The sequence below is a fragment of the Polypterus senegalus genome, chromosome 15 (assembly GCF_016835505.1).
Source record: "Polypterus senegalus isolate Bchr_013 chromosome 15, ASM1683550v1, whole genome shotgun sequence".
Lineage (NCBI taxonomy): Eukaryota > Metazoa > Chordata > Cladistia > Polypteriformes > Polypteridae > Polypterus > Polypterus senegalus.
In genome coordinates this window covers 57,009,432-57,021,488 of record NC_053168.1, presented here as the reverse complement: position 1 = coordinate 57,021,488, position 12,057 = coordinate 57,009,432, and the positions used below count along the sequence as shown (strand labels likewise).

At 39.7% G+C, this 12,057-nt stretch overlaps 1 protein-coding gene across 1 annotated transcript in view; it reads left to right on the top strand.

Annotated features, from left to right (window-relative positions):
* Nucleotides 1–12,057, top strand: part of LOC120516160 (aryl hydrocarbon receptor-like) — a 193,868-nt gene that overhangs the window by 117,103 nt on the left and 64,708 nt on the right. Inside the window, exon 6 of the mRNA XM_039737635.1 lies at nucleotides 11,597–11,730. Coding sequence (XP_039593569.1) covers nucleotides 11,597–11,730 — 134 coding nt within the window. The remainder of the gene's footprint in view (nucleotides 1–11,596; nucleotides 11,731–12,057) is intronic.

The following is a 12,057-nucleotide window of genomic DNA, read 5'->3' as shown; positions in this document are numbered from 1 at the left end:
ATGACTCATAACTAACTATCTAACTTTATTTAGCAAACAGCTGTCATAAGAAGGAATATTTGTGGTGGCAGTTTACTCTGCTTTGAGGTGGTGCTCCAGGATCTAAGAATTGAAGGGGAAACATTATGTGAATTTATGTTTGGAATAGTACTGTTTGTGGAATGCTGCTTGTATTTCATTTAAGATATGATTTTACTGTAAATAGTGTGATTAACATTTAAACAAGCCAAATCAGACAATCATCTAAGCAAACCCAAGTCATAACCATGAAAAAACTTTCATTTTAATGGCATGGTTGTTTCAAAATGTAACTGAAAATCTAGAGATTGGGGTTTGCTTGAGGATGATTTAGAATTTCAGAGTTTATGTTTTGAATATGGCTATGTGGCATATTTTTATCTATACTAATAAAAGGCAAAGCCCTCACTGACTCACTCACTCACTCACTGACTGACTGACTGACTCACTCATCACTAATTCTCCAACTTCCCGTGTAGGTAGAAGGCTGAAATTTGGCAGTCTCATTCCTTACAGCTTACTTACAAAAGTTGGGCAGGTTTCATTTCGAAATTCTACGCGTAATGGTCATAACTGGAACCTATTTTTCGCCATATACTGTAATGGGCATTAGCTCGATGTACGTGTGGGCGGAGCTGCGTGTGACATTATCACGCCTCCCACGTAATCACGTGAACTGACTGTGACCGCAGTACATGGAAAAGAAGGAAGATCTCCCAAAGCGCTGAAGAAAAATACTGAATACTTTATTTGCCAGATACAAGTTTAATGAGAAGACACAAGGTATAAAGGAGACTTTGGATCACTTTGTAACGGAGTTAAAATTGCTGTAGCGAGAAACTTTTAAGTACCGGGTCTTAGCTAACATTAAATAAAGCCGTGGACATCGCAACATCACACAAGAGAGCAGCTCACGTGAACTGACTGACCGCAGTACAAGTGATCACTTCCATGCATCAAACCTGTTCAAAAAACACATTACACAATTGACAAGGGGGGAAAAGAATATGCTCCGAGCTGAGCTCCACAACTAACGCGGTCTTGCAGAAGCAACTTCGTCACGCTGCCACCAAATACTCACAGAAAAATCCACAAGTTAATACACACGCTGTCTCTAGAGTTTCTCCACACTCAGTGTATTCATCACATCCCCGTTACACCCTCTGATCTCCCATTTCAATTCAGATGCCTCCAATTTCCAGTAAGGCTCTGCTTCGCGATGAGAAGTAAGAAGTCTCAGGGAGAGTCTCAGGTTGCCATTGATTTCAGGCAAGATTGCTTTTCTCCTGGACAACTATACGTTGCATTCTCAAGAGTGAGCTTGTGTAGCTTCGTCATATTACAACCGCTGTAAAGTGCTGAACTGACAACGTGATATATAAAGAGAACTATAATAATCGTAATAAACAAACAATAAATCACCGGAGAACAAGTGGAGTAAATAAAAAGGCAGTTTCCTTGTTAAAGCAAGGAAAGAGGATGGCTTTATATGTCGTTCGTTTATAAAACAGCGGAGAAGCTATGTAAAGGCTGCTTCACAAAAAGCCAGCGAAGCGCCTTATATGAGCAGGCAGTCAGCTAAAGAAGGGAATCAATAAATATCTCTAATCGTGATAAACAAACAAAAATAGCGCAAAGCGCGGATTAAATAAAGGAAATGGGTACCTGAACAGTATAGTAAGTCTTGAATAGCTACACAATAACTATAAGAATTGTAATAAACGAACAATAAAACAGTACAGAACCACAAAGCAAGGAGAAACGACGGACTTATATGACATTCGTTTATAAAGCAGCGGAGAAGCTGTGTGAAGGCAGCTACACAAAAAAACAGCACAGCGCCACACTCTGAATGTATTCCTCGCATCACCATTATACCCTCTGATCTCCCATTTCAATTCAAATGCCTCAAATTTCCAGTAAGGCTCTGCTTCACGATGAAAATTAATAAGTCTCAGGGACACATCCCACAAAAGGTTGCCATTGATTTGAGGCAACATTGCTTTCCTCCTGGACAAAACTAGACGTTGCATTCTCAAAAGTAATCTCAGTGCTCAGCTTGATCATATTACAACCGGACTGCTGAACTGACAACATGGTATACGCGGGGATTTTGCTATATACAGTATACTGTATATATATATATATATATATATATATATATGTATATATATATATATATATATATATATATATGTAGATATATATGTATGTATGAATGTGTGTGTATACAGTGGCTCCTGGTGCACGACAATTCCTGGCCTCATGTGGTGAGAGTATGCAGGCAGTTCCTGGAGGATGAAGGAATTGATACCATTGACTGGCCACCACACTTTCCTGACCTAAATCCAATAGAACACCTCTGGGACATTATGTTTTGGTCCATCCAATGCCACCAGGTTGCACCTCAGACTGTCCAGGAGCTCAGTGATGCCCTGGTCCAGATTTGGGAGGAGATCCCCCACAACACCATCTGTCATCTCATTAGAAGCATGCACCGATGTTGTCAGGCATGTATACAAGAACACAGGGCCATACAAAGTGCTGTGTACAATTTTGAGTTGCTGCAATTAAATTTTGGCAAAATGGACTAGCCTGTCACATAATTTTTTCACTCTGATTTTTGGGGTGTCTTTGAATTCAGGGCTCTGTAGGTTGATCATTTTCATTTCCATCAAACGATGTGGCATCCTTTCGTTCCCAACCTATTACCAAGTCTATATCAGTATAGATATCCTTTTTAATCAGAGTATAGCATAAAGTCAATGAAACTTATGGGATATTAATCTGGTCAGTTAAGTAGCAGAGGGGGTTGTTAATCAGTTTCAGCTGCTGTGGTGTTAATGAAATTAACAACAGATGCACTAGAGGGGCAACAATGAGATGACCCCCAAAACAGGAATGGTTTAACAGGTGGAGGCCACTGACATTTTTCCCTCCTCATCTTTTCTGACTGTTTCTTCACTAGTTTTGCATTTGGCTACAGTCAGTGTCACTACTGGTAGCATGAGGCGATACCTGGACCCTACAGAGGTTGCACAGGTAGTCCAACTTCTCCAGGATGGCACATCAATACGTGTCATTGCCAGAAGGTTTGCTGTGTCTCCCTGCACAGTCTCAAGGGCATGGAGGAGATTCTAGGAGACAAGCAGTTACTCTAGGAGAGCTGGAGAGGGCCATAGAAGGTCCATAACCCATCAGCAGGACCAGTATCTGCTCCTTTGGGCAAGGAGGAACAGGATGAGCACTGCCAGAGCCCTACAAAATGACCTCCAGCAGGCCACTGGTGTGAATGTCTCTGACCAAACAATCAGAAACAGACTTCATGACGGTTGCCTGAGGGCCCAAATGTCTACCACGCCCTGTGCTCACTGCACAGCACCGAGGAGCTCAATTGGCATTTGCCATAGAATACCAGAATTGGCAGGTCCACCACTGGCGTCCTGTGCTTTTCACAGATGAGAGCAGGTTCACCCTGAGTATATGTGAAAGGCGTGAAAGGGTCAGGAGAAGCCGTGGAGAATATTATGCTGCCTGTAACATCGTTTAGCATGACTGGTTTGGTGGTGGGTCAGTGATGATCTTGGAGGCATATCCATGGAGCGACTCACAGACCTCTACAGGCTAGACAACGACATCTTGACTGCCATTAGGTATCAGGATGAAATCCTTGGACCCATTGTCAGACCCTACGCTGGTGCAGTAGGTCCTGGTTTCCTCCTAATGCACGACAATGCCCGGCCTCATGTGGCAAGAGTATGCAGGCAGTACCTGGAGGATGAAGGAATTGAAACAATTGAATGGCCTTCACGATCCCCTGACTTAAACCCAATAGAACATCTGTGGGACATTATGTTTCGGTCCATTAGGCGCCGCCAGGTTGCTCCTCAGACTGTACAACAGCTCAGGGATGCCCTCATACAGATCTGGGAGGAAATGCCACAAGACACCATCCGTCGTCTCATTAGGAGCATGCCCCGATGTTGTCAAGCATGCATACAAGCTCGTGGGGGCCACACAAGATACTGAAAAGCATTTTGAGTAGCAGAAATTAAGTTTTTGAAAAAATAGACTAGCCTGCCACATCTTCATTTCACTCTGATTTTAGGGTGTCTACACAATTGAACCCTCTGTAGACAGAAAACTTTTATTTCCATTAAAAGTCTTGGAAACCTTTTGTTCGTAAGACATTGCCCTGTCGTTATTTGTATAGATAACCAACTTCATATTGAGATCTGATGTATCTAATGTGTTTCTTTAAAGTGTTCCTTTAATTTTTGTGAGCAGTGTATATACGTCCATAGCCTGCAGCTCGGTCGCCGTGTGAGGCGGCGTAGGGTTCCCCTATCCCCACACCTCCCACGTTGTTGGCTGTATGCCTATATAAAGCTGTCCATCACTCCGGTCTCTTTATTCCCTTCCTTGATTCGCCACAGTATTCACGTCTCCCTGTTGATAACCGCAGCCTTTTTATTTAATCCACGGCTTCTCCGCTGTTTTATTGTTCGTTTTTATGATTATAGTTATTGTATAGGTATTTTAGACTTGGTTTACATTGTTCAGGTACCCATTTCCTTTATTGTTCCAACCGTACCCCATTAACATGTCTATCGAGGTGATCACCATCGATAAAAGAACTGTCACTTACCGAGTGGTTTCCATGCCCGGAGATGGCGCCTGCCTTTTACATTTCCCTACACCTTCGGATGTAGCCTGGACACATCATCATCAGTGATGTCATCCTGGGTCATTTGGTATTTCAGATCTTTCGAACATCATGCACCCTTACCCAGGTAACCCAACTGGAGTTGATCAAACTCCAGCTTGTGTCCAGGAAGCCTGCATTTTCCATGGATCCCCGCCTCTTAATCCAAAGCCATCGTGAAGCCTTCTCTTCAACTTCCATGATGTTCTTGATGGACTTCCTGTTGTGCAGTCCTGTTAAGCCAAGGATCTTGAGGGCCCAGTATAGAGACTGGCCTAAAAAAACCTCTAAGCTTCCTTCCATGGGCTAACATCAGACCCTCCACCTACAACTCCTGAGCTCTCCGACCAGCCCTTCATACTTGTTCGTATTCTTCTCAAACACCTCTTCCATCAGCTCTTCCCAACATTTAATCCTAGCAGGACCACTTGTTTTTCTTTCTTTTTTTTTTGACACAGACCACCGGATGAAATCTGGCCTAAGAGTGGTTATGGAGATGATGCTTGGAAATTTTAGCTGCCTCCCTAGGTCGAACTTCAGCTGCCAGTCCTTCAATGATCCAAGCAGCCCACCTGAGGTGTTATGTTGTGGCCATGACTTTTCCCCTGCCTTAACAAATAGTATTGCTTGTTTTGCTGGGACTTGCTTCTTCCTGTTGTTGATCCTTGAGCAGATAAACTTTGCTGCTGCCCTTATCACCTGATCTTGTCAACAACAATACCATCCTTCTCCCAGAGTGTTCAGACAGCAGCTTAAAATGTGCTCCAGAGATCTCATCTTGTTGCACAATGGGCATGCTGGCATATCTGTCAGACCCTTGCAGCAGAGGTTTGATTGGCTAGGAAGGATGTCATACACCAATTGAATCAGGGACTTAATCCAATATGGCTCAGACCTCCAGAGCTCTGACCAAGTGACTCATCACTTACTTCCATCTGGTCCGTGTGCCTGCTGTCACATTCCCATCAGTTTACTCGAGCACTCATCTTCAATTTCTGCTCACACCCCTTTCCCTTTCATTTGACATCTCACCTTACCTTCTGCTTCCTCGTAGTTTGGTTTTAGGATACTACCAAGCCCAGCTCATCCAGACGCCAGTAATCCCATCAGAGATTTGTTTTTAGTCCATCAATGTTGGAGCATCATGATGCTTTGAGTAGATGGTGGTGGTGCAGGCAGCCACCACAAATAAACCGGAAAAAGAAACAGAAGAGAGAGTAGGGGTTAGTATGAATTTTAGAGCCACCATAAATAGTTATTGTAATGAATTGAACATACAGAGTATCAGGATTAAATTAAAGTGAAGTTATGAGAAGGCCATGTTAAAGTAGTGCGCTTGTGAGCCCTCTCTCTTCTCCTGTGCCACTTAGCTTAACCTGATAGTAATAAGCTTTTTCCTCACAATCTTTCTGAGGTTAATTAATGCGGCTTTATCCTCCTCTCTTCCCTCCTAATACTGCCACTTTAGTGATCTCAGCTCTTGTCTTAACTAGGTAATTATTGCCTCCCACTGGTTAGTCCCCCTTGATTCCTGGCTGGCTGCTGTTCCTTCAAGCCAAACCTGTTGGAGGCTACTGTAGCAAGTACTTCATCATTGCATTGCTCCACTTGCAACCTTCTCAAGCATCCCTTCTTGCAGGTTCTGCCGTATACACAGCACTCAAAGTCATTATGCCCTTAGCTTTGGTCATTGCTTGTGTATCCATCCGGTTGGGGTACTTTGTTTTGTTTTGACTGATTATAATATTTTGAATAAATACTGAAGTGGTCTATTACTGAATCAAAGCCAGTTTTTTGTGATTAAAAATATGCTGACATTTCAAGTAAAATATATATAAACAATTTGTGCTAAATGCCAAAAAATGCTTTATTTTTACGTAAACTCAAGCTGTATTAGGGTATGTGTGGCTTTTAGGTGTAGGGCATTAGAGGTGCGTTATCAAAATGCAGAGATTGATGGGCCATTAGTGAGAACAAAAGGATTCATATTTGAAAGTCATTATGAACAGATTAAATAAACATTTACCCAGTATTAACCTGACACTAAACCAACCTCACAGCTCCATTATTTGTAGTTTATAAGTTATGATTTACTTTTTCACTGACACTATAATGTACAAGGATGACCAGGGGGTAACAGTGACAGTCATGATTTCTGGAGAATATTGCCTAGACTTCCTGATTTTAAAAGACTACCCATCTAGTGAAGTTTTTCAGTGCTGCAGATCATTGCTTTGCCTAAACAAACATCCTAACATTATGTTTAGGACAGCATGTACAAAACTCCCAAGGGAAACTCTGCTTGTTTCACAACTTTTATTATATTTGAACAGCATTGCCTGAGCATGAAGGAGAACTACACAAAAATAGGCTGCTGCCATTTATTTGTTTACACTTCATGCACTGAGTGGAATCCTATGTGTTTATTTTTGAAAGAACATCTTTTCCCCCATGCCTGAACCCTCTCTGATGAGAACCCAGAAGGGCCTGGGCACTCTTTTGGCCTTGGAACCCCTTCAGATTTTGTTTTTTTTTTCTCCAACTTAACCAGTCATTTGTCCTTATCACTGAACTCCTCTTTAGAGGCTTGCATTATGATGACGTACATATGGATTATAACCTTCTTCTGATTATATACAATATCAGTGCTTCATAAAATCATTTGGGTTTATTTATTTACTTTTTTTTTTGGTTACTTAATCATTAATATTCTTACTATGTGGAATGTAACAGATAACCTCCCTCAATAGCTAGCGCCAAATATCCAAAAGACTAGCATCAGATCACTGACCTCTCTAATCATGACCACCATTAATGCCTTTTGCACTTTTGCACTGTGATTCAGTAATATGACAAAAGCACATGGTACAAAAAGGCACCTATAAATATGCACCAACAAAAGTATGGTGACAAATACACAAAAATATACAGTGCATCCGGAAAGTATTCACAGCGCATCAGTTTTTCCACATTTTATTTTGTTACAGCCTTATTCCAAAATGGATTAAATTAATTTTTTTCAATTCTACACACAACACCCCATAATGACAACATGAAAAAAGTTTACTTGAGGTTTTTGCAAATTTATTAAAAATAAAAAAACTGAGAAATCACATGTACATAAGTATTCACCACCTTTGCCATGAAGCTCCAAATTGAGCTCAGGTGCATCCTGTTTCCCCTGATCATCCTTGAGATGTTTCTGCAGCTTAATTGGAGTCCACCTGTGGTCATTTCAGTTGATTGGGCATGATTTGGAAAGGCACACACCTGTCTATATAAGGTCCCATAGTTGACAGTTCATGTCAGAGCACAAACCAGGCATGAAGTCAAAGGAATTGTCTGTAGACCTCCGAGACAGGATTGCCTCGAGGCACAAATCTGGAGAAGGTCTGTCAGAGCTCCAGAGGTCCTCTGTGGAGAGAGGAGAACCTTCCAGAAGGACAACCATCTCTGCAGCAATCCACCAATCAGGCCTGTATGGTAGAGTGGCCAGACAGAAGCCACTCCTTAGTAAAAGGCACATGGCAGCCCGCCTGGAGTTTGCCAAAAGGCACCTGAAGGACTCTCAGACCATGAGAAACAAAATTCTCTGGTCTGATGAGACAAAGATTGAACTCTTTGGTGTGAATACCAGGCGTCACGTTTGGAGGAAACCTTGCACCATCCCTACAGTGAAGCATGGTGGTGGCAGCATCATGCTGTGGGGATGTTTTTCAGCGGCAGGAACTGGGAGATTAGTCAGGATAAAGGGAAAGATGACTGCAGCAATGTACTGAGTCATCCTGGATGAAAACCTGCTCCAGAGCGCTCTTGACCTCAGACTGGGGTGACGGTTCATCTTTCAGCAGGACAACGACTCTAAGCACACAGCCAAGATATCAAAGGAGTGGCTTCAGGACAACTCTGTGAATGTTCTTGAGAGGCCCAGCCAGAGCCCAGACTTGAATCCAGTTGAACATCTCTGGAAAAGATCTTAAAATGGCTGTGCACCAACGCTTCCCATCCAACCTGATGGAGCTTGAGAGGTGCTGCAAAGAGGAATGGGCGAAACTGGCCAAGGTTAGGTGTGCCAAGCTTGTGGCATCATATTCAAAAAGACTTGAGGCTGTAATTGCTGCCAAAGGTGCATTGAAAAAGTATTGAGCAAAGGCTGTGAATACTTATGTACATGTGATTTATCAGGTTTTTTATTTTTAGTAAATTTGCAAAAACCTCAAGTAAGCTTTTTTCATGTTCTCATTATGTGTGGTGTTGTGTGTAGAATTCTGAGGAAATTAATCCATTTTGGAATAAGGCTGTAACATAACAAAATGTGGAAAAAGTGATGCGTTGTGAATACTTTCCGGATGCACTGTATGTGCATCAATTAATCATTGTACTGCAGTTTAGATACCACATTATGTGCAACCTGTTGTAGACCCTCTAAATGTAGCGCCTGTCGTTATGTACTTACTGGATGTTGCAGGTGGTGCTTAAGCCGGAATTGTCTTGACTTGAATGCATTGAGATCTGGAGGGATATTATTGTAATGAGCACCCAGATACGAGACAGACTCAGGACAAGGTGAGCAGTTTGAACCCTCATGCAAACAGGCATATTTATTATTTTATTTCACAAAAGACTAGGCAAATAGTTGAACCCTAGCATGCATATGAAAATATCCTAGCTAGTACTGGTAAGAGCCATAGGAAACACCATCAAAACATTAGATATGCATAAAAGCAGCAGGGCAAGTTGTGTGTGACCTCACCACATCCACACACTGTGCACACCCATGATGATATCACACTATATTCCATTGCATACCTGGTACATAATGTTAAATTGAACATGTTGGTAGGTTAACTTTTTGGATGAAAATGCTTTTAAATACAGTATGGAATTCCAGGAAGTAAAGGGAGCAGGGGGGACATTATGCTCCCAAATCAATTAAATTAAAAATAGCTGGTAAGATTCTCTACCCAGGGCCATTTTGCAAAATATAGATGTTAACATATTGCAATATATTAATAGAAACATTTAGTCTAATCAATAGCAGAAAAAGGAAAAAATAAGCAGTGAATAATTTCGGTTTTCTTTCATTTCTATTAATATGTCAAAACATAAGCAATGTATAGAATAAATTAAAAGAAAACAAGTTTGATCAAAATTTGGCTGAAATAACTATGGGAAGGTTTGGTGTAATTCTATTCTTGAATAAATAAAATATTGCAAATTGGAAACCTTACTGAGTCAGTAGCATACTGGGCATTTTTAAGGACATTCTGTAAGGAGAGTTTCATCTTCTTAATCTGTCTATCGAAGAGATAAAACTGAAGTCTTTAGGTTTGAAGTGTGAAATGAATTACCTGTTTTCTTTTTTCATTAAGATTTCAGGATGCTTAAAGAATTTTCAGAGAGCTAGGTTCTATCCTCCTTAAAACAATACATTACTGAGTTGGATTAACAGGGTTAGAGAATGTTATGTAACCGTTAAATCAAAGTTTCAAGATTTGGATCTTTTAGACGAAGAATACCTAGTAGTATGCTTCAATTTAAATTACTCTTTCACACAGTGTGAGAAAATGTAGTTATGTCTGTCTTTCTTGGGGAAAAAATATAGCATAATTTAATAATTAAAATCAGTGATTGCTCAAGTGTTTCAGTAAAAAAAAGTTTTAGGAAATTTATGTTCATTTTAAAGTTTGTTATCCTACTCTTCTTTATTTTCAATAGTTTGTCCATTTTAAGAGGTTTTAATTTTATGATGCAACAACATTACATTGTAATCACTTCATACGGTTGTTAATTAATTCCTATGTTTTATACCTTACATTTAATTAATTTTTTCAATTTTATATGTACCTATTAGAAATTGACATAAGAATATGTTTATTTACTTTAGTAGTATTAAAGAAATTGCAGTAGTATAAACTTCCAGTAGTATAAGAAAGGCTAATTAGTGAATTAAATAACTAATATAATTTAGTGGATATGCCTCTTATTGCTTTTTGGTGCACATTATGGTGTTGTACTCACTACGTATGTAGGCTTTGTCTGTAAACTCAGTCACAGAGATTTTAAATCTGAGCTTTTACTCTTACAGTGTTTTCTTACTCTTTTTCCCTGTAAAGATACAGTATGACAACAGACATTAAGGTGTAAAGTGTAGGCATGATATACTATAGAGTGGGAGTGGTCAAAAGAAAATATTTTAGTCGCTTTTCCTTTTCACTTTGCAGCAAAAAATATAATATAGGTGACCCAAACATGTACTTCATTGTGTTAAGCAATGTGTATCAAGATGCAGACTGCCTATGAAACTGTATTTTGATTGAAGGAGCTAAAATCAGAATTACTAATATTAAATTGTCTCTTTAAAGTGATCATTTTAAAGTTATTAAGATGACAATAAAATGAGTGAAGTGACAAATAGGTTAGTTTTATAATGAGAATGGAAACTACCTTCATATTTCATGCCTGATGAATGTCTGAAAGTTCTACCTTAATATACTGTAGTGAAAACTGAGCACATCAGGTTGAAGCAAACACAAATGGAGTAGAATGATACTTTTACGATGTAGGAGAGGTATGTGAAAGTGAGTTCTACATGTTCATCCTAGTACAACTGTAGATCTAGGAGAGGCATTGAATGAAAAAAAAATCTGTTCCAGATTGTTTTCTGCTTATGTTTTAAAATGTTTTGCTACAGTAAATTGTGTCATGAAGAAAGATGAAGGTTAAGAATTTACGTATATTAAAACTTAATGTTGCATTTGCCCTCACTTAGATATGGTTAGGGCCAAACTGAACAAAAATAGTACACTATGTTTTTGGGGTTTTTTGGTATCCTGTTAGAAAATGTGCTAAATGTGAGTTTTTCTGTTTTAGCTGCAGACAGTGGATTTATTCAGTCAGTAATGTACTATAACCCAGAGCAGCTTCCTCCAGAAAATTCTCCATTTTTGGAAAGAAATTTTGTCTGCAGGCTAAGATGTCTCCTGGACAACTCTTCAGGTTTTCTTGTGAGTATTATTCTTTATATGATCAGTTTAAGTTCCTCTGCAAAAATATAAAGTTGATTAACTCATCCTCTATTTTTAAATTATTTGAGCATTACAGCAACAAATACTGTTCTCATAAGACTGATTTTTTTAAAAGATGGTTATATCACATACTAGACATTAAGCCCATTACAATAACGGGTGCTAGAACAGTAGTGCATAAACATTAGTAGGAACAGTCTATATTAAATGGCAAGGGACCTTGTATGTGGCTGTAATATGCGTCACTGTATTGTGTGCCTTTAATTTTTTCTCTAAGTAATATTGGTTTGTATTTCCATAAAATGC